The sequence below is a fragment of the Camelus bactrianus genome, chromosome 21 (assembly GCF_048773025.1).
Source record: "Camelus bactrianus isolate YW-2024 breed Bactrian camel chromosome 21, ASM4877302v1, whole genome shotgun sequence".
NCBI classification, from domain to species: Eukaryota; Metazoa; Chordata; class Mammalia; order Artiodactyla; family Camelidae; genus Camelus; species Camelus bactrianus.
The window spans coordinates 19,681,706-19,705,428 of record NC_133559.1 but is presented as its reverse complement, the minus strand read 5'-3'; the positions used below and the strand labels follow the sequence as shown (position 1 = coordinate 19,705,428).

General features: G+C 36.5%; 1 protein-coding gene across 5 annotated transcripts in view; it reads right to left on the bottom strand.

Annotated features, from left to right (window-relative positions):
* Positions 1-23,723, bottom strand: part of DNM3 (dynamin 3) — a 459,598-nt gene that overhangs the window by 366,232 nt on the left and 69,643 nt on the right. For all 5 annotated transcript variants that reach the window (XM_074349798.1, XM_074349800.1, XM_074349799.1 and 2 more), the window contains exon 2: positions 23,281-23,354. In XM_074349798.1, coding sequence (XP_074205899.1) covers positions 23,281-23,354 — 74 coding nt within the window. The remainder of the gene's footprint in view (positions 1-23,280; positions 23,355-23,723) is intronic.

The window sequence follows — 23,723 nt, the reverse complement described above, 5'->3', positions numbered from 1 at the left end:
TATTTTTAGCTACCTCAGGAAAATTGCATACAAAGTGTTGCCCCAGTTTCCTCAATTCTGGTTGTCCTACTTGAAATGTCACAATATGAAAGTATGCTTTCATTAAAAACCATCCATTTCTGGTGGCGTTTTCCAACTGGCGTGATTTAGAATCTTTTGGACTCATCACCAAGGACTACCTTCACCTTCCCTGTGGGGATGAGCAATCTTGCTAATTGAAATGAAAGGTGATCAGATATAAAATGTCAGTGCCCCCAGAGGGAAATGCATTTTGACCATAAGCAGCCAAGTGATTTAAGAGGGTTAACAGTCACTTTGCTATCCTAAGAGGATTTTATTTTCTATTTTTGTCATCCAGGAATAATACTAGGGACCCAGAAGTCAAAGATGGTTAAGATATGTGTGAGGGGAACAAGGTCTCTGGCTACTGCCTAAGGTCCCAGTCCCTGATCTGAGAAGCACTGCTCCCCGCAGTGATTTGGGGAAGGTTAGATGATAAGCTTATTAGAACCACAAAGGAGAAACTGTAACCAAACTGGAAGAGAGAGTCAGGACTGAAAATTATCTCAATAGTCTAGGATCACCAGTGAAATTTAACAAAAGACATTTACCATCATAATAAATTTAAATTCCTGTTCTTAAGTCCATAAGAAAAAGATGCAAGTAAAATACAAAAAAGGGAAAAAATTGGCAGTTACAGTGGACTACAAGTTCAATATAAATCAATAATAAAATTTATCTGCCCCCAAACTATTGTGATCTAAGACTGCATTAATTGCAAGTTACTATCCAGAACATGAGGGGCAGCCATCCCTCTCAGTTACGTGCTGCGTGAGCCCATGTGTATTACATGCAGTTTGGGATATCAGGCTTTGTCAGCTTTCCTGACAAACCGGAATATATGAAAAAGGCTAATATCCATAATAATGAGGAACTCCAACCCCAAAGCCCACACTTTCCTAAAGAAAATTAAAATGAAAGCTTAAAGGGGACTTAATGCTTTCTATTCTGAAGACATTGCTTTCAAAGCTACTACTTCTTGGCATCATTGCTGGCTATTATTATTTATTCCTAGAGTTAAAATTTAAGAAAAATAAGGAAGCAGAAAGGTATTTAAATAAAATAAAGAGTTGAGCATAGAGTGTATTGAATACCTCCCTGTAATTTTCATCTATGTGAAGCTCAGATAACTGGTGTCATTGAAAGTGCAAGATAATTTGCCTACACTTTTAAACCCATAAATAATTATCATAATTGAAAGTGTAAATATGGCATTAATTACAAAGGGGAAAGTAACAGCCAAATTTGTGATCTGCAGATAACAGCAACTATAATAGTCAGCTAGGATATGATGTTTGAAAGAAATACATCTTCAGCAACTAGATGTGAGTGTGAAGGCACAAACACATCAGTCCTCTGCGTATCTGCATCTAATATAGACTAAACAAGAAGACCATCTCTCTTTTTTAAATTTTCTATTTTTATACAATTTTAAGTTACTTTCCATTTACAGTTATTATAAAATGCTGGCTATATTCCCCATACTGTACAATACATCCTTGAGGCAACTTTACACCCAGCATTTGTACCTCCCACTCTCTCACCTCTTTATTGCCTCCCCGCCTACCCCCTGGTAACCATTAGTTTGTTCTTTCTACCTGTGAGGCTAAGCAGACCATCTCTTATTTTATATGGCAATTTTCATTTAATTGGAATTTGAAATGTTTTACATCTCTGAAAACCTTCTCTCCAAAAAAAAAAAAAAAAAAAAAAAAGACTATAATGTAAATGCCTAGAATCATCAGCCATTTCTTACCCAAAGCCATAATAACTACCTCTCTGAATGAGAGAATAAAATAAAGTGAAAAGGAGAGTTTTATTCATACACTGGCAGTAAAATCAGTGCTATCAATGATAAGAAATAGAAATCATAACTCCCTAAGACAAAAGAATCACCATTTGAAAACACAGGGGTGTATTACAGTTCCAGTCACAGAAACGCCCTTGCTTTCTACAGCAGCAAAGAAGTAACTAAGTAAGGTATTTGATGATTCGCATAAAATAACTCTCTTCAGATTAGCCAATAAATTTACAGATCTATTTATTTAAGTTTCACCTACTAATTTCATGTCATTAAATTTTCATGGAATATGAACTTCACCTGTATTTTCACCCACTAAAGTTTATACTAGGCAGGATCTCACAAGACTTCAAATTCAGCATTTGCTGGAGATGGAGAGGGACCCATTCACTCATTCAAGAAGCATTTAAACAAAGCCTGCCATTTTACCAGAGCTACACTTAGGTGCTAGGCATACACATACTAATGGCCTCTGCCCTCAAGAAGTTCACTGATTACTGGATAAGAGAGTCTGATAAACACCAAGATACAGATCATTGTGATCAGCCTAATTAGAGCCATCCATGTAAAGTGCTATGGAATATAAAAAAAAAAAAAAAGCGAGAATAATTAAGGGAAGGAGGATGTTGAGAAGAGTTACAGAAGAGGCGGCATCCAGAGCTGAAGCCCACAACAAAACAGAAGCGCATTAGAAAGAGAGGATGACAGAAGGAATTTCAGCCAAACAGGACACCCTGAGAAATGCCATGCCTACTCACTGTTGCTAAAACAGAGGGCTGACTGACCAACACAAAAGAAAATGAGACTGAAAAGACAGAACCAAGCTTTAAAGGCTTTGGGGAGAAATATTAATATCTAGGAACCTAAGCAATCCTAAATAATCGTTATTTTAGGTAAAATAATTGCCCACTGCCTCGTCAACACCTCTGCCACTTGAGCTAGCAATGCTGTAATCTTCTAGATAGGATTCTTAAAATTTTCCTCGTGTATTTCCCTGCTAAGAAATCTACAATGGCTTTCTGTCTTTAACCACAAAATTCCAAAATTCTCTACCAAGTTTTCAAATCACCAAGTCAGCCTCATCAGCAACATGAAAGGAGAGGCTGGTTCACTGTCTCCTACATATCCCACCCTAATTGTCTCTCCACTTACACCCCCTAATTTACTCTCCATTTACCTGAAGCATACATCAGATCAGATCACAGCACTTTCTCTAATGACTCAAACCAAATTTGAACTCCATTCCTTGAACTGAGAGTCACAACTGCACAGCTCATTACTGAATTGTTAATTCCGTCCCAAGTCTCCCCAGTACAGACCCTATGGCTTTACCTGAACCATGTGCTCACCAGGCCTTGCCAGTACTGGGAAAACTGTACGAGAAGTATCTGGTGATATGTTAAATAAACAAATAGTTCTGGTTGACATGAGGAGCAAAGAATACACTTTTTAATCTTCTAAATAAGCATGAAAATCTTGATTCTTCTATACTTTCAGAGAACATCAAATTTTTAATTATTTTAATGTCATCTTTCTAGTTAGGCATCAGTGCCATTACCACCCAAGCCATCCCTGTTCGGTACAACACGATATATGAGAAAGGGAAGACCTTTTCTGAGTGAAGAAAGCACAACCTACAACAATGAAAGAGAATATGCTAAGAAACTACTGCATAGGGAGTCATGATGTCAGCTTAGAGTACCATGCTTAGGACACCACATATATTTCAAAGAACAGAAAACTGAAGACCCAAAGGCCAAGCATTGGCCAAGGTCACACAGTAAGTCAGCAATACCATTTTCTCACACCAAGTTTTGCTGCCTAAGCAGAAAATCTGCCTCTTCAGAAATATGATTATTCAGAAATACACTTCTTCACAAATAAATTAAAGCTTCAGAGAATCACAATGCTTTTGCCAAAAATAAGCACACTGTGCGAACAGAAAGGCAAATAGATGACAAGGCTTTTATAATGCAAAGCATTGTATGTAAAACATTTCAAACTTTGGTTTCTATTTCAATAATCTGCCCGCCTTGAGATTAAAATATGAGTTCTATCAAGGTAGCCATCATGTTTTAAGTAAAAACACAAGAGGGAAAATCAATCACCAGGATTATGTAATGATCCAGTAAAGCAGCCACCAAGTCTCATTGTTTGAGCTAAGGACTCAGCAAACATGGCCCTAGTAGAGCTTATAATACCTTAAAGACAATTTAACCTTAGGGAAGTATGTGTGTGATTAGTCACATGATGTTCATCATCTAACATTTTTGGGAAACAGAGCACAGAAACCAAAGCATGAGCAGGACAGCATGGCATTCCTTCCTTCCCCTGCCCCCCATCCCCAAAATAAGCAGCACTTTCTGTACACAACTAAGCCACAAAGTCAGGGCAGTTGGGTAAGATGGACACAGTATTTTCACAGCTTTGAGGAACAACTGATATAAAATTGTATTAGTCAAGATTCTTCAGAGAAATAGAACCAGTAAGATACAGATATGTAGAAAGAAATGTATTATGAGGGATTGGCTCACACAATTATGGAGGCTGAGAAGTCCCATTTGTAAGCTGGAGGCCCAGGACAGCTGGTGGTGTAAATGCAGGAAGCCCCAAGGCCTGAGAGATGCAAGGAAAGGAGGAAGGCCCACCCACACTGGGGAGGGCAATTTCCTTTACTCAACCGATCAGTTCAAATGCCAATCTTCTCTCTTAGGGAGACACTCTTACAGACACACCCAGAAATAATGTTTTACCAGTTATCTAGGCATCCCTTAGCCCAGTAAGGATGACATAAAATTAGTCATTACAGTAAGTCCCATATATTTATAGTATACAATTTGATGCTTTCACACATGTATACACCTGTGAAACAATCCCTATTATCAAGATAAAGAACACATCCATCTCCCCAAAAGTTTCTTCATGCCACTTTGTAATCCCTTCCATCTGTCCACCTTCCCCCCAAAACTACTGATGTGCTTTCTGTCACTATAGATTAGTCTCCATTTTCCAGAATTTTAGAATCATACAATATGTACTGTTTCGGTCTGGTTTTTTTCACCCTGCATAATTATTTTGAGATTCATCCAAGTTGCTGAGTATACCCATTGTTCATCCTCTTTCACTATTGAGTTGTTTCCCATTGTATGGATGTTCCACAATTTGTCTATCCTTCACCTGCTGATGAACCTAATTTAGGTTGTTTCCTCTTTTTTTTTTTTTTTTTTTTTTTTTTTTGGTCTATTTGTGTACAAGTCTTTGTAAAGACAGACACATCAATTTCTCTTGGGCAAATACTTAAGAGTGGATTGACGGGTCATATTAGGTAGGTTTATGTTTAACTTTTAAAGAAAGTGCCAAACTGTTTTCCAAAGTGGTTGTGCCATTTACATTAGACACCACCAGAGCATGAGAGTTCCAATTCCTCTACATCCTACTTAACACTATGCATGGCCAGTCTGTTTAATTTTAGACATTCTAATAGGTACACATTGATATCTCCTTCTGGTTTTAATTTCCATTTTCCTAGCGACCAATGATGTTGAGCATCTCTGCATGTGTTTCTTTGCCATCCCTCCTTATACTTTCGCTGGCAGTTCCCCTCTCCCCACTCCACCCTTGGTAAACTATTGGTCTTTGCCCCTGGGTGGAGAACCACATCTAACATTTCCATTCACACATTTAGCTAAAACTAGGAGTAAATATGGGTAGGATAATGTGCTTCTATGTCTGGTAAAATTAGTAATATCTTACAATATTTTAAATATATTCTACAACTTCCCATGTTAATATCACTTGACAATTGGGGCAGCTGTATTTCATGAAATAGTAAATTCTTGAGATTTCCTTTTAATTACAAAAAATAACATGAGTTGGGTTTTTAGTAACTTTGATGCTTTTCTCTTTTGAAAATATCATAACAAATATGAATATCCTCTTTAATATAAAAAATCAGATAAAATCTAAGTGAGGTGGCTATATTTCCACTTCCTAACCAATATGCCTAAACAGATTACATAGTTGAGGAAGTCACATAATACTGCATTTTTTCAGAGCTCTTGACTGTGTGAATACCAGGAAGTAGAATCATTTTCATAATTTACTTGTAGTTTACAAATCTTGACCTTAGTGCTTCCTCTGTCTGGATTCTGTTTTAACCACGTGCATTATGTAGTGTTTTGGTCAGATCACCATTTAGGAATTTGGATCCTTCAGGAAACTCATCTGTTGGAGGAAGTATGTTAACAGGGGTTCCGGGAGAACCAGTAACAGGTAGCAGCTACTTCCCTTGGCAGCACTTCCTTCAATTTCCCGTGTTATCAGAGGAGAGCTGTCTTCCTTTTTCCCGCTAAAAGTGATCAGATCAATGAGAAGCTCATATAGATGTGAACTTATATATATAAGTGGACATTTTCACTTTGGCATTGGTCATTTGACAGTCTATCTTACTACTCTTCCATGCCTAAATACCCAGAACCCTAAAAAAAACAAAAATGATGGTTTAACTTAGACACTCAAAGAAGTATCAGAGTTCTTAACCCAGCTCATTCTTAAAACCTCTCAGTATTTACTTCTCCTGCTTTCCTTATCCATTATAAATTAGCACCTTGATTAAAAATTTAGGGAGACTGCTTAAATTGTCAGGGCTGAAAAGAATTTACCAATAAAAATGTATGCTTGCATAATACATTAACACTTTTCCAAGTATTTTCAAACACATTATTTTACTTTTCTGAAGTGTTGTATTTGTTTCATCACCTGTCAAACAGATTAAGATGCTGTCTGTTCACTACAAGTAGAATGTTTTAAGGATTAGAAATAATTTATAAAGCACTCTGAACTAACTGAAGATGGAATTACCTTAAGGTGCTAACCTTGGGCAGAAGCTTAACTGTAGCCACCTAGCTGGGGTGGTTTTAAGAGCTGGAAAAAGCCCCCACAAAATAAAAAACAAACAAATAAACAAAAACTCCACTAGTAGAGATTAATTTCTATAATGTAAGGCTTCTCACTTTTTCTATTAAAATATAAAGACTTTTGGGATATTAACACTTTAAACTGTATCAGTTACTTGTATCTGAGTGTAAATGAACTTATCAGATACTCCTGGAAAGGCTTTCCAGGTGTTAATAGGATATGAAAACTCAGGCACCTGGAAGAGATGAGCTAACATAAGGAGTAAAAATGAATGTAGATATGACAGTCTGGGCCAAAGGAAACAAATTTAATTTGCTGAACTACTTCATAATTTTATCTTAGATAAATTTTGAAATTCAACATAAACACTAAGGAAAGTTATTGTTATTAATATACCTAAAATTATCATAAGCTTTTGAAAGTAAAGTCAAATAAAAGAGCTCCAGTACTTGCTGTGAAATTTTTCTCAACCTGCTATAAGGAAATTAAAAACACTTAAACTATGAGTAAAAATATCTAAGCCCAGTCAAATTAGAAGCCTTGGTGAATAACGCACACCCCTTTCCCAAACACATACACACAAAACCTGCCGTAAGAAATGAGCTGAAGGACAGTACAGCAGACACATACATCAAAGTCCTATCAATTACAAGTCTTTTGGAGCTGAGGATAAGGCTAGAGTCATAAGGAGAAGAAATGAAGCCTCAGTCCAAATGCAGCCCCCTGATCCACAGGAACCACAAAGCCTGCCTGTCTACCACCATGCTGCCATCAGAGTAACAGATATCTGCCCCCTGTTCCTTTTGTCTCACTTCTGATAGATGTCATTGCATGGTAATCCCACCACTGCCACCCCCACCTGAAATGGACATGTAATGGATGGTTCACTGGACTGCACAGTATTGAGCAAGTTCATGCACACACTCATCACAAATTCCCAACTACCTTATTATCTAGCCAGCTTCAAGTCAGCAGCATTAGTTTAGCATCGCTCCCCTAATCTTCCTCAATCCTGGAAATACACAGCTGAGAACCTCAGGTATCAAGAGCCTATACAAGATTGCTCTTAAGTCTGGATCTCTTGTCTTTATCTCTCTAATAACCTCTTTCTTAGTTAAAAGTATTTAGTTAAAGTAATGTTAACTTAAAATTATAGATCTGAACCATACATTTACAGGATGTGTTTACACCTTTAAACAATTACTCTTGTGAGGCTCTCAGTCTTGGTTTTGTCTAACATTTAACTCCCACTCTAGTTAGAATAATTGAAGCAAGGCTTTCTATTTCAGGTAGATGTGTAATCCTTAGAGCAAGGAGAGGCCTTGTGAACTAATTTAGCTTTCCCTATTATTCCTGCCATTAGTCCTTAGAAGATAGTCTTTTCAACAGCCAAGAGATGATAAAGCAAGTACCAATAAACAGTCCTGAAAAAATTCTTCTAAGGTTGACCTCTCTCCTGGCAGGCACAGTCTTACTAGTTGTAGCCATCTGCAGAGTCTATTTTAAGGTGAGGTTCCAAACATGACAACTATAAGTCCAAATCCTTTCTCAATTCAAAGCCTCTGCTGAAGCACCCACCTTGCAGCCTGGTAGAAATTCCCTCTGCTACCTAAAAATACCTGCTTTGACATCCTTAAGGCAGCTCAGACGCATCGTCAAGATTTTAGCAAATCTGGTGTTTTTAACTTGGGAGACAATGCCTCACTCATTTGATACTCTGTATTTCTTTGGTAGCTGCTACAAGTGTGAGACATATTACAAAAAACAAAACAAAATAAAACAAAACACCAAGGACAAATGAGAGAAACAGCTAGAGAGAAACTCTTTATCTGGGAGGTATAATTGTACGTTTTTTTTCATCTCCTCAGAGCCATGAACCAATGCCCCAAAACGACCCCAGCAATGTTTTCATGAGCAGTGAAAACCAACGTGATCTCAACGGTGACCCTAAACAAACAGAGCTAACGGTTAAGGGAAAACTTCCAGCCATGATAGAGTGTCAGGAGTCAGATTTACTCTCCCACCTTAAACAATTAGAAAATATGATCAAATACAAGAAAGAGCAATGTTCAGACAATGGACAAGAGGCAATCGAGACAGTAACTCTTGAGAGAAGGGAAATGAGCAAGGTGAGCACTTCCACTGTTCCAGCTCATTGCCTGGAGAGAATGTCAACACCACAGCACAGACAGGGAGAACCCCAACAGACCTCAGTGGTCTCAGAAAGATGAAAAAACAGAATCCAGAGTTCAAGGGGGCTAAGGCAGCTAGAATTTTGTGGAGTGAAATAACATTCCAGAGACTCATAGACAAGTCTCCTTAGTACTGATCAAGTGAATGCATGTAAGGACAGTACTAAGGCTGGAAGAAAGAACCACTAGAGCGTAGAAGTAACAGGAATAATACCCATGGTCACAAAAAGCGTGGGGTAGCTGGTATTCCAATGCACAAGAGTGGAAATGACTACTAGTATCTGAGACTTGAAGTAGAGTCAATAATGAGGTCAAGTTTGCCCTTAACTAGAGGCTGCTCTGGAGCCACCCTGATGAATTTCAAAAGCAAGCCTGTAAGAGATCAGATGGATGCCTGTTAACTCACATCAGAGAAAAGTCCAAAATTACTAAACAATATCCAGCACAACATGAAATTCACAAGAGGAAAAGAAACAGAAATTACAAAGAGGTATTCTATATGTTCAAGAAGACTGAATAAACCATGAAGTTAATGAGGAGGGAAATGAAAAATATTCTTTGAAAATGCAAATTGAACTTCTAGAGATGCAAAACACAGTATCTCAAATGAGAAATAAACTGGATAAGATTAACAGCAGAGTATTCCCCTGACAACTCCCATTGTTCCCAATCTTGGCCCCTTGTTTCAGAACAAGATGAAAATGAAAATTAGTTTAGAAATGTACTTTGTGGTAGTTTTCTAACCATAAAAAAAAAAAAGAAAAAGAAAAAAATTTTAGGCCACCAATCCAACCTCTACCAGCTCATTTTCTTTGCTTCTACCATCAACTCCTTATACTCCTCCATCACTGAATAAGGATATATCATGAATTTTAAATTCTGAAATAACCTCTCATAAGTACTTACTAAGGTCTTTAAAAAATTGGCTTCAATAATAAAGTATGGGTTGCAAAAATTCACTTCCTAAAATTCTCCTTTATAAGACATTTAAATTCATCATATTACCAAATTTAACACTTTTTCTAATGGTTAATTCTTCTATTTCTGAGATGTTCACCAACCCATTCATATATCTCTGCTGTATATTATCTATTTAATATAAACTCTTACCCAAATAAAACCCTATGAACCAAGAAAATGTAAATAAGTGGATATTTTTCCAATTTTGCATCATCCTCTTTAGGGGGTAAAAAAAAAGACAGTAACGTAGTATACCATTATAGGAGATTAGATCTTTACTATAAATCCATACCAAAACAATCTATTTCCAATGTTGTACAATAATAAGTGATGCTCAGACTAATATCCCTTAAGCACTATAAAATCCTGTAATGTTTGTGAATCAAAGCCTTAAGTGTGTTTTAAATCAAGGGTTGGCAAACTATGGTCTTATAACCTAATTAAATCTTGCCAACAGTTTTTATATAGCCCCTAAACTAAGAACAGTTTTTATTTTTTAAATGGCTAAAAGGAAATCAAAAGGAAGATTCTACGAAATTCGAATGTCAGAGTCTATAAATCAAGTTTAGTGGAACACAGCCACACCCATTTATTTACCTACTGTCTATGGCTGCTTTCAGGATGAAACAGGAGAGTTGAGCAGTTGAGACAGAGACCATATGTCCCACAAAGACTAAAACACCTGGGTCTTTACAGTAAAAATTTGCCGATCCCTGTATTAAGTAACTTTTTCTTTAAATATACTTCACTGAGTTTTTATTCTTTGAAAAATCAGTAATACATTTATGGAACCAATGATTATAACCTGTTAGCCAGGATGGGAAGTCAACCAATCAACCTCTAACCCTTAACCATTATGAATGAAAACAAGAAAGTTCTCTGATATAGGCCACAGTAAGCCAGGCATATGCCCACCTTGGGGCTTCGCACTGTCTCTCGCTTCTGCCTGGAACGCTCTTCCTTAAGACAGCCACATGGTTCACCCCTCAGCTCCTCAAAGGCTTTGTTACATGCAAAAACTATATGAAATTGCAATTCAGTGATCCCAATCCCCTTACCCAGAGATTTTTTCTTTTACTCCATAACATTTAACACTATCTATGATCCTACGTAATTTACCTATTTAGTTTTGTTTATTGTGTGTCTTGCCCCATAAGGTCAGGGTAGCCCACTTTGTTCACTACACGTCTAGTGCAGAGAAGTTCTCATTAAGTATTTGTGGAATGAATGACATTTTCAATTAATCTAATGTTTACCTATTATTTCCCCTCACTGGTACCATCTGTTAATTTATTTCCTTAAAGTTGTGTTATTTAAATAAGTGTTTTAGTTTTGCATTTTGCTTATTAGTTTATATAAAAGTTTGCTATATATCTGTACTATTTTACTTGAGCTACTAGGACTCATGGTTCCTTGGGAAGAGGCTAAACTTGATGCCAATACTTTCGGGAAGAGTAACTTGGACCGCACATTTGAGGTCCAGGCTCCAAGCAGAAAAATACTGTCAGATGCCTTATTCCATTTAAAACAAAACAATATCAAGCAAGCAGCATTTGAAAACATTCTGGACCAGCACATGAGGTATCTTCTGCCAACAGCTGACTCACTAAATACCCAAGCCACCTGTGCTAAATCTACTCTGTATTTCTCTTGTAAGTCCTTTACCTACCCATCCTCAACTCAAATAAATGAACAAAAAAATCCAAATATATGTGTAACAAAAAGACCAAGAGATCAACCCCAATAAAAATAAAAACAAAAAAAGCAAAATACAAACTGTAGTAATCATTCCCAATTATCAATTCCTCTTATGCAAAAATGTGTAGGATTATTATGTATTTACTTCGGTCTGCTTTTCTTTAACTACAAGATACTCTGTTTTATTATATAAAAGTACGAAGTCACTGCTATTGGGGATAATTAGAAAAAGACAGCAGTGAACCAGAAATAGGAAACGTATGTGGGTTCATGAAAGAAAAAAAATCGATAAAATAAATTTCCTTCCTGATTGGTACGTGAATAAAACAAAGAATACTTCAAGTGTGGCTACTATAGATGAGGACAACGAGCTTCACCCATCAGTCCCCACCCTTGAGGAGCAGACATCCTAGTGGGGTGGACATAGATATCCCAGTTAACGATACACCAAGATGAACTCCACAGCAGAAGTCTAAACGTGAGGCTGGGGCAGCACAGGGAAGGGGATGGCTGCTTTTTCCCACGAGGAACGTTCCCCAGACCCAACCTCTAAACATTCACTTCCATCGTTCTCGCTCATTTGGTAGCTGCAGTATGTAGACCTTCTTTCTAAGTGTGGCTTATTCTCAACAAGCCGACACAACAGTACAATCCCATAAGTGCACAGACTGTGTCTTATATATATCTTAGTACACCCCTAATAACCTGAAGAAATAGCTTTCACATGAATAGAGAAACATGCTCAGTAAACATTTGTTTAATACATGTTCTTTATGTATTTACTTTTATGAACACCCAATGTTAACAATTCAGCATAGATACAAATAATTCATTTAGCAAGGCCAGCAACAATTGAGACAACTTCTCAAGATTCCATCCTGTGAATCAAAGTAACCTTGCTCTATATTTAAGTACGTTTCTGTTTATTCTGAATCCTGCACTAATACCTGGTCGATGAAAAGCTTACGTAAAGTCTAATATGGACCTTAGTAGACATGTATGTAGCAAAACGAAATGCTAAAATAATACAATGTTGAAGAGTCGGATACATCATACACATGTCAAGAAACAGGATTTTGATGAGGAATGAGAGTAACAAGGGCACACAGATATTTAAAATAGCAATCACAGTTGGCATGCCTTTGCTTTCAACCCTCAAATTGCTTTCAACACACTTTACAAAGATACGAGCTTCAGTCCTACTTTTCATAATACTTGTAAAATATTGCATAACCCTAAATCCCTACATAATGGAACAATGAAAAACTCAAGTTAAGTGAGAGAGAGAATTCCATCCAGTGCATTACTTATGCTGAGGTTAAAAATATCAGTTCTCTTTAAATATTAGTCAAGATGAGAATAACAGGAAAACAACTGAAGAAACATGGTGTGCAGGACACAAACTGGCAACTTCTCTGTTACATGGCACACTGTGGGTATTAAAATCTGCTTAATGAACAGATGAATGAATGAATGCAAAACCACAAAGATAAAAAACAAGTATACTTTGGGAAAACATTCAGAAATTCCACCAGGCTTGCAAGAGATTGTTAAGATTAAACTAACAATTGAAAAGTACTTACTGTGAATTTAGTTCATTTTGCAAAATGAACACCTTCAGTTAATATAAAACCATCTTACAAACCAGCAGAGCAGCTCAACTATGATCCGTTCCTATGCTGCTCAGACAACAGAACAACCATTTTCTTAAACTTGAAGACCACACCATTCAACAGTAGATGAGATGACCCATCCTGCCCTGCTGGTCAAGTGACTACTGACATCAGTGCTACACGGAGAGGAAGATGCAGGCGGTGACAGTAGGAAGGATAAAACAGAGGAGAAGGCAGAGAAAATGCTTTCCAAACTACTTGACTCATCTAACAAATGCTAATACAGGGGGCATCTGTGATCTATGATTCCTGTTGTTAGAAGCCCAAGGGGAAACAATTAAACGGGGAAGGGGTAGTTAAATAATCACTATTAGTTGGCTATCGCCATGGGAATGATGTAAAACAGGTCTATTCATTTTCTTACTATTGAAAAATCGTACCTCCTCCTCTCAGATTTGAACAGATGTTAGCAACTCTACAGCTTATCTTTTAGTCCTCTTCAATATTATTTAAAGAAAATACATTTTTAAAAAAGGGAGCTGGGAGGGGAATACAAAAAAAGAAAAACCCCCAAATTAAGGGACTTGATACCTCGCTTTCATCTAACCACTTAAAGCAGACAAGTCTGGAGTAAGTATCAGATGGACCAGAAGGGGTTAAGGTTAGAAACCACAATTTTTTGTTTGGAAACTCAAGGTAGATACAAGCTTCAATATCTTCTCCCTAAAATAGAACAGACCTAAAAAAACGACAAATTATTGTCAACTCAGAAATCACCTTAACCTCACAATCAAGAGTGCTAATTCAATTGAAATGTATTCTTCTTCATTTTCTTTGGGGAGAAGTAGAGAATACCTTTTACTGAGTCATTTTCTTCCTAAATGGAAATATATGCATTGTTGAAAGGCAGTCATCAAACCATGAAGAAATAAATTTGGGGTCAGCTCTGCTTAGAATAGCTCTTCAACTTTTCTCTAAATTTTGAGAGTTCAGTGAAAACTGCTCTTGCCTTTGTACTGAAAGGTACATAACTGAGCTACTAGAAATCCCAAGTCTATTAATAAACATGGAGCCAATATTTAAACTGAGAAAAAAGGGTAACAAGAGAAAACCGGTTTAAAAAAGTTTCAGAGTGTTGCCAGCAAAGAAAGAGAAATGAAAAAAGAAAACAAGAAATGAGTATAACCAGTTATTCACAGTAGGATTTCAATAACTATACATAAAGAAAAGTTTAATTTCTTGAGTTATTCAAATATTAAAAAGAACAGTGACCTGAAAAAAACAATCAAACTAGGTTTAAAGTAGGTCTGGATGGAAGTCCCAAACAGCACTAGCTACCTTTCCCGCCCCCAACCACAAAACCAGGGTTTATTAAAAATCCTGAAAGAGAACCATTTGGCCTCTCTATGAAATAGGTAATAAATGTGGGAATATTTCAACACAGTCCTACCTTAATACATGTTTATAGCCTCTCCATCCATCCATTTAATAAGAATGCTGCTCCTCCTAGGACCTTTGGAAGTTCATGTATTATATTTGTGTCCAGTATTCATGGAATAATAAATAACCTAAAGCATCCTCCAGAAAGGCAAATCAATCCATTGATCCCTTCTATGCTGGTGATCCTCAAATTTCTTGGGAAACCTAACATCCCCTCATTGTCCAACTCCTCCACAAAATATTTCTAATTTATTTTTGACATTTTCCAAAATTAAGATTATGTGCTTGAAAACTATGTGACATACCACTGGGCCAATGGGAATTCTTAAGTTTATAATAAATCCAGGAGGACTACCCCAGCTCCAAGGGATGAGTGGATATACACTTACTGTTACAGAGATGCCACCTGGATGACTCACACATTTCTACACTTACACCTGGAAGGTAGGTCGGTTATATAAGAAAACCTGGCATTATTAGAACTTCAACCTCTCACAGTCTGTGAAGATCCTCAGACTCTTTAAATACCAGGCCAAGTGTGCTGGTGTCTAAGCTAGACAGATGCCCAGGTAGCAGGAAGAGAATTCAGTTCAGCATTAAATGAATGCCTGCCACATTCAACGCACAATGATTAGACCTGTACAAAGACTCCATTATCATGAATTTAGGCAACTTTTTAAAGAGCAGGTGACTCCTCAACAAAAAGAGCCTATTGAAAGGAAGAGGGAGAGGTTATCTAGGAAAAGAAAAGATAACAATAGTAAAATAATTAGATAAAACTGTTAAGTTGTGTCTCAAAGTGTGATTCAAAGACCAACAGCTTTAGAAGCACTGGGTAATAGTTCTTTAAGATGCAGAACCTGGTGGCCCACCCCAGACCTACTGAATCAAAATCTCTGAGGGGGATACCCAGGAATTCACAGGGTATTTCATGCACATTGAAATGTAAGAATAACTATACCCAAGGAACTTTAAACTATGAATCTGTACTTGATGTGGTAACTTGTACCTTATATGGAAAGCAACAGGGAACCAGCACTGGAGCAGAACAAGGTCAAAGCTGTAGTTAAGAAAGAATGTTTTCAGAATCACATTTGTTTTCACCTATGAGATTAACTTTTTACAGCAAAAATAATTAACATTTTATCCTCTGCAAAAACAGACTATCTTATTCTAAAATACCAATTTTAATTAAATTCAGATATTTAAATGTAAAAATTAAGGTAGGTGGTTTTGAAATATGTTTGATGTCATTATTCAAAACAGTACCTGAATGTTTCCACTAAGTATGTGTCAGCCTAATTTTGAAATCAGAAAATAAGTCCTGGTCACTGTACATAAAACAGGGTTTAAAGTCTAACTAATGTACAGATTTCTTTCAAATATGTCACCTGCAAAAAGTGGATGTTTTTCTCTAAAATTAATTATTCCCTAGCTATTGGAGCAGGAAGCAATCTCCTCAAATGCTCTTTGGCTCAGTTCCACTGGGACTCACAGAGCTTTCTCTCCTTGCTGACCTGAAGATGGACTTCAGTGTTCAGCCCATCACTCAGAACTCAGGGGTCTGCCTCCTTCACAAGCCTTCCTGCTGCTTCTCAGACCTGCTGCCTGAACTTTGTGTGTCTCCACCTCATCCTATCATTTATCTGGTCCCTCAGAAACAAATTTTCTGATTTCTGCTACTGAGCATCCTTATTAAATGGATCAGTACAGCAATTCTAATCAAGGACCCAAGATACTACATAGTAATAATTCTCTAATAAATTGCCAGTCTAAGGCAGTTTTTAAAACATGGACACATGTTATATTGTGCAGCAGATGCGATATAAAGGTGGTAAGTCAAATTTTGATGAGTTAATATTTGACACAAATGAAAAGCGGAAGCAGCAAGGAAATCCTTCACAAAAGAAAGATTACTTCAGTAATTTGAACAATTACCTTTAAAGTACGCATTTTGTAATTTCTGACTTTTAATGTCTTCCTTTCTTACGTTAAGTCATTAAAATAAAATAGAATGAGGGAATATTATAGCATTTAGAGGAATATTTTAACAGCAAAGTTCTCCAGGAGACAAAACTACTTGTCCTTAACCATGACCTACAGGCTTTACTTACGTCAGTCCTTAACAGTAACGTTTAATGTAGAGAATGATTTGGATTCTGATGTCTTAAAAAAAACCCTTCTCCTTCAAGGGGCATAACAAATTCCAAATGCATCACTTCTTAAAGTATTCAGTATTCTCAGTAGTTCATCAAAATATTACACTCAGACACACCTGCTTTCTCAGTCTGACATGTCATTTAACTAGTAAACAGATCAGGCGTTGAAAAGAAGGAAACCAGTGGTGTGCTGTTAAATGTTTAACAGCTGGCACCCTGTTTTCCTGGCGGAAAAGTCCTGATTTGTAGCATTTGCCAATTTCTGTACTGTAAATACCCCCACCATGACCAGCCTCAAGCTACCACAATGTCGCTGATTATAGAGATGGGAAGACAGGTGGGCGGCCTGATCTCGGGACCTGGTGTCAGCGTGGCACTGGAGGAAGCCCAAAGGCACTAAATACAGGCTTCTTGTCTCATGAAGGCCTTCTCCCTACTTCCGCCCTCTTCACACTGCAGTCCTCACTGCACACCTTCCTGCTGCTTGGTCCAGCTCCTGTCCTCCCAAGCCGTATCTTCAGAAATACCTCTCTCCGAAACCAAACTACCATGACCTTATCACTTAAAAATGTTAATAGAGGTGATTTTTCTCACCTTTTTCACAACACTGTGATTTCTTGGAATGCCCTCTGTGCTAAATTCTAAATGTCCTAAAACAAATTACATAGAATAAGGCATAACATCTCTAATTAAGTTTTGGCTTCATTTAGCAACTAATAACAGGAGCAGACGGAGACAGTTAACTATTACTGAATGGATGTTAAGCTGAAAATTAGATAATAATTATGAATTAACCAAACAATTTCTATATATATCATTCACATATTTATGCTCCTTTACATTAAAAATACCCTATAAAAATATAAAGTGTGTCCTGCAAATATAAATGAAGCGGTTTTGAGTCTCTTATTTTAAAAATGAAACATTAACAGTGTCAGGAAGATACCAGTAACAATCCCCATTCCTACCAACAGTGTAGCCTTGGACAAATAGCTTAACCTTGCTGGGGCTCTTTTTTTTAAAATGGGAATGATATTTATCTCAGAAGGTTCATGTAAAGATTAAACAAAAATATCTTCAAAGTGCACAGTGCTGATACATAATTAATGCTCAAAACATGACAACAACTTATTATGATAGCTTTCTCCATGGTCACTGTCTTGGGCTAGCAATCCTTTTATAAGAGTTTCTAGAGTTATGGCAGGAACATCTCTCCTTCAGAACACTAAGTATCCACATGGTTTTGCATACTCCTTACCTGCATGACACCCATGCCTGCCCCTGGACCCAGCACAACCACAGCCTCAAGTCTCCCTGCCCAGGCTCATACTGCCCACAGCTGCAGTCTCTGAACCCCTGAGGCAAAGGACAACCCCTTGTAAAAAGCCAGGCTAGCAGACCTCCTTAATTGGAAACAGAAACCAAAATGCATCACTGGGTTTTTAAGAGTGCCAAAAGCTAGTAGAAGAAAGTCAAAAGACAGAGACAGAGTTACTCCATTTTGTGCTGACTTACATAGCTTTCATTTGATAACTCCACAACAATACATGTGCAGACAGAGAAAGGAATGTAAATAACCTAAATAAATCAGTGGAATTAATTTACAAAACAGTTAAAGAATAAGTTACTATAATCAAGTATATCTTAGGAATGTAAGGATGCTTAAATAAGAAATCTGTAAATGTAAGGATGAACATATGAGTTCTTTAAAAGATCATCTCAGTAAATGCCAAAAGAGTGGGGAAAGGGTATAGCTCAGTGGTAGAGCACTGTGCTCAGCATGCACAATGTCCTGGGTTCAATCCCCATGAACCTCCATTAAGAAATAAATAAATAAACATCCCCAAAATAAAAATTTTTAATTTAAAAAATAAATAATTTTAAATAAATAAATGCCAAAATGGCACTCAATAAAGTTATATACCTAATTACTTGATTTTTTAAATCTTTCAAAAATTAGGAATAAAATAGTTCCTTACCAAGAAAAACAAACAGTAAGTAATATATGCATAACTTAACACAAGCAGCATTTTCATCACACTACAAACACAACATGGTTCTGGAAGTCCTGGCCAATGTAATAGGGCATTAAAGAGAAAGGAGAGACATGCTAATGGAAATAAAAAGATAAAATAATCATTATACTTTGTCTCCTACTTCTCCTAGAGAAAATAAAGTCATCAAACGAGGAATTCATTACAACTAGATTTACCTACAGTTTCCCCCACATTTTCCTCTTTCCACTTGGGTGCAACAGAAGATGTGTCCCTCCACCCTCCTCATGAATGAAGGAAGTATTAACCCACTCCCCAATCCCTGAATCACTCTATCATTTCCTTCTCTTACAGTCAACAGCACCCACTTTAAAGCTCTAATCCTCCTATCGTGTTCCCTTTCAAGGTCCCTGGCCTACAAGGCCCTACCAGTCAGCTTTATTCTTGTGTCAACAACACTGTCTCTCCTTACCCCGTCTTCTACTGCCCCTCCAAACTCACTCCACCTCCAGACCTACTAGCCTCCTAAACTTCAAACACATAAGCAGATCCCATCTTAGAATTTTCTAACTTCCCTGTGCTTACACAAATATCGTCATGGCTTGAATGCTCACTTTTTTCATCACCTAACATTCTTTTTTTTCTTTTTTCTTTTTTCTTTTTTTTTTTTTTTTTTTTGCTTATTGTTGGTTTCTCCCCAAGAATATAAGCTCCATGATGACAGGGATATTTGCCTGGTACACAGGAATCACTCAATAAACATTGGTTGAATGAATGAATCTACTGAGAGTGGTATTTGTGGAACTTATCCCAGTTAGGATCTGAAAGCACCCGTAAACTAAATGAGCAGTGACAATATATCCCCCTCTTGCTTCTTTTTGCCATTTTGCTAGTCTTGCATCAACCCATGCCTGTATTCATACCCCAGACTTTCCTATGAACAGTGCCTTTAGGGTAAAACAAAAGTGCTGAGGGGAGGGCAGCTCTCAGCTGGCATCAGCTAAAACAGGTGCTGCAATGCAAAAGCCCCCTTTTGAGGTTCCTGAAGGTTTGTGAGGACAGTAAGTTTTTCCTGAGGAAATAATTTTTAGTCTACTTCACATGAAGAGAGAGGAGGGGCATGAGGTATGAGCCTCACTGATTAATGGGAAGTAATAAAAGAAATGCCAGGGGCTTAGAAAGGACAAGATTGGAAGACTTGACGAAAGGGTATAAAGAGGAAAGCATGTGATGCACCTTCTCAAAGGAGCTCAACATGTAAGAATATCTTTCCCATGGCAATACCCAACAAAAAGCCCCCACTGCAATGGAGCTTATTAATATTCTCGTCAATACATCTCTTTTCTCAGCCATCTCAGTATTTGCATGGTAAGTATTTGTTGAATAAATTAAGAAATGCAAATGAAATTACTATTTAACTAAAATACCCAAGAGAATCAATTAAAATATTTCAGTCTGTCAAATGCAGAGTAAGGTGGTTAATTTAAAAATTAAAATTAAAAATAGATCTGCAATTACAAGTTAGAAAATATAATGGAAAAAAACCAAACCACAAGAACAAAAAAAAAAAAAAAAACAAATATGAACATCCTAACTAGAAATGCATGGACACTGTATAAAGACCATCAAGAATTTTCCAAAAAAAAAATAAAGATTTGAGCAAATAAAAAATATAGCCAGTCCCTGGGTTGGAAAAAAAAGGGAATATTTTAAAGATACTAATTATTCCCTAATGAATCTACTGAAGTTAAAATAACCCTAGTGGCAATAGTTTTGTCTTTACGAAATTATTCTGAACTTTGTCACAAACAGAAAAGAACCCCTAAATAAAAATAAATAATTGGAGGAGGACTACAGCCCTGATAGACATTAAAGCAAATTATAAACCGTTAAAAGTTACACACTGTAGTACTGGCATAATAAAACAGAAAAGATATTCAGAAGTAGATGGCAGTAAGAATATAAGTTAAAGGAGATTTTTTAGGAAAAAAATACTTCAGCATAAGTGAAAATCAATTTCAGACCTAAATGTTAAAAAAAATTTTTTAAGTATGAAAAGGAAAAAAATTATACTAAACATTTACTTTTTGTTAAACATAAATGTATCAATTTTACAACCTTGAAGAATAAAACTTCTGTACATTAAAAATTACATAACCAGAATATAAATCACCAGAAGGGGACAGAGTTTATCCTAGTCACTCCTATATCTCCAGAGTCACTCCTGTATCTTAGAATAGAAGCTGGTGCATTGTAGATTTGTACGCAATTTACTTTTTCCAAGTGACAGCATTTGAGTCCATTCCTTTGGATTAAACTCAGATTTTTTTTTTTTAATGTTAAGAAATGGTTAAAAATATCTACAGTTTCTACCAAAAAAGCCAGCTGGATTGTGATGGGGATTGCATTGAAGCTGTCGATCCACTTTAAGTATAGAGAAGTATTGCCATCTTAACATTAAGTCTTCCAATCAGTGAACATGGGATGTTTTTCCAATTATTTAGCTATTCTTTAATTTCTTTCTATAATGTTTTCTAATTTTCAGAGTATTAGTTTTGTACTTCTTTTGTTGAATTTATTCTTAAGTACTGTATCTTTTTTTTTTAAGTAGAAGTAGATTTATTTAGAGAGATGTACATGGGGGTTGAGTGGTTAAAGTAAAGGCAGATACATACTCCACAGACAGAGTGCGGGCCTTCTCAAAAGGCAAGAGAGAGAGCGACCCCTAAGTAGTGTATTCTTTTTGATGCTCTTGTAAATTAAATTGTTTGAATTTTTTGATTGTACATTGCAAGTGGATAGAAATCCAACTGATTTTTATATCTTTATCTTTTACCCTGCAACCTGTACTCATTTATCAGTTCAAACAGTTTTTTAGTGAATTCCTTAGGAATGTCTACCTACTTGCTCATATCATCTGCAAATAGAGATAATTTTACTCTATACTCTCCAATATGGATGTCCTCTATTTTTTTTTTTCTCTTGCCCAATTGCCCTGGCTAGAACCTCTAGCACAGCATTGAACAGAAGTGGCAAGAGTGAACATCCTTATCTTGTCTCCAATCTTACAGGGAAAACATTCAGTCTTCCACGATTGAGTATGATGGTAGCTGTTTTTCATACATGTCCATTATCAAGTTGAGGAAACTGTTTCATAATGGGATATGAGATTTTCCTAGATGCTTTTCTCTAAGACTATTGAGATGATCCTGTGATTTTTGTTTTCATTCTATGGATATGATACACTACATTACTTGATTTTCAGACGTTAATCAATCTTGCATTCCTGGTATAAAACAAAGTGATTCTCAAACTCACATAGAATTTCACAGGAATCAGGATAGCCAAAACAACTTTGAAAAAGAAGAACAAAGTAGATAAATACATACTTACCATTTACAAAACTTAGCACAATGCAAGGGTAACTAAGACAGTATGGTACAGGCACAAATACAGACATATAGATCAACTGAATAGAACTGGGAGTCCAGAAATAAACCCATATATCCATGCCCAAATGATTTTCAACAAGAGTGCCAAAAACATACAATGGAGAAAGAATAGTATTTTCAACAAATGGTGCTGAGACAACTGGATGTCCACATGCAGAAAGGAAGTTGGGCTCTCACCCTACACCATATATAAAAATTAACTTAAAATGCATCAAACACCTAAACGTAAGGACAAAACTATAAAATTCCTAGAAGAAAGCATAAGGGTAAACTTCCATGACCTTGGTTTTTGCACATTATGAGGCACGATCTTTATAAGTGCTTCAATCTTAAGCATTTGAAGAAATTGTTAGAAAAAGTAGTAAAATTGTCAAAAAGAAATAAGGAAAGATAAAATTAGCCAATTCACAAAAAAAGAAATAGAAACACCAAATAAACACACACAAAAAATCAACATCACCAGTTACTAAGAATTTAAAGTGAAAAACAAAGCTCATTTGCCCATCAAATTGTCATGGTGTTAAAGAGAGGGGCAAAAACAGCACATTAGATCTAAATACAGATATGGCCATAAATACAGACACTGGTATACATACACTATACATATGCATGCAGATATTAGATGGATGTTAAATTACTTTTAAAAAATTCCCAGACACACACACACACGCACACATGCACAAGCAGGAAGGAAGTATACCAAAGGGTTATTATGTCACGCTGTAAAATTATACAGATGTATTACAATGGGAAAATATCTTCTAGGCACAAAAAATAGCAGATGTTTAAAGTCTATATGCAAATGTCTCCTTTTAATGTAATAAAAGTTCAAAAAGCAATGAAGAAGGGAGCATTTTGGAGAGAAATATAGGTAGCTACCCACAGCAGAGTGATCACAAAAATGCTTCTGTTGCTACAACCCAGCACCTAGGAATGGAGGCAACAGGTACCCTGAGACACTCTCAGCCATGTGGCAAACATCCTCAGTCATTACCTGCTTTGGAAGTAACAAGCTGCAGCACAAGAGGCCTTCTCGTTACAATGCCCGACCCTCGAGGGAGAAAGTCCCTAAAAAAAAGAAAAAATCGATTAAGGCATTGTGAGGAATTCTAATCACCCATAAATTTATAAGTTCCACAGTAATTCTCCTAATTCCCAACCTTTCAATGCATCACATTCTAAAGAATGCTAGACTCCTCTTATAAAAGATGCATTTGTAAAATTAAAAAGGAGGGTGGGTAAAGGTCCTTATATTGAATATTAATCCACGTGTATTATCATAATGACCTCACTGGGCTATGTAACCATTCATTTAGCTGTAATTAATAGAAGTCTGCATTAAATTACTGTGTATTGTCAGTTCATTTTAATTTTCAGAGAACTAACATTTATAAAAAAAACATTTGAAATTAATCCTTAGACTCTTCAATAATCAAA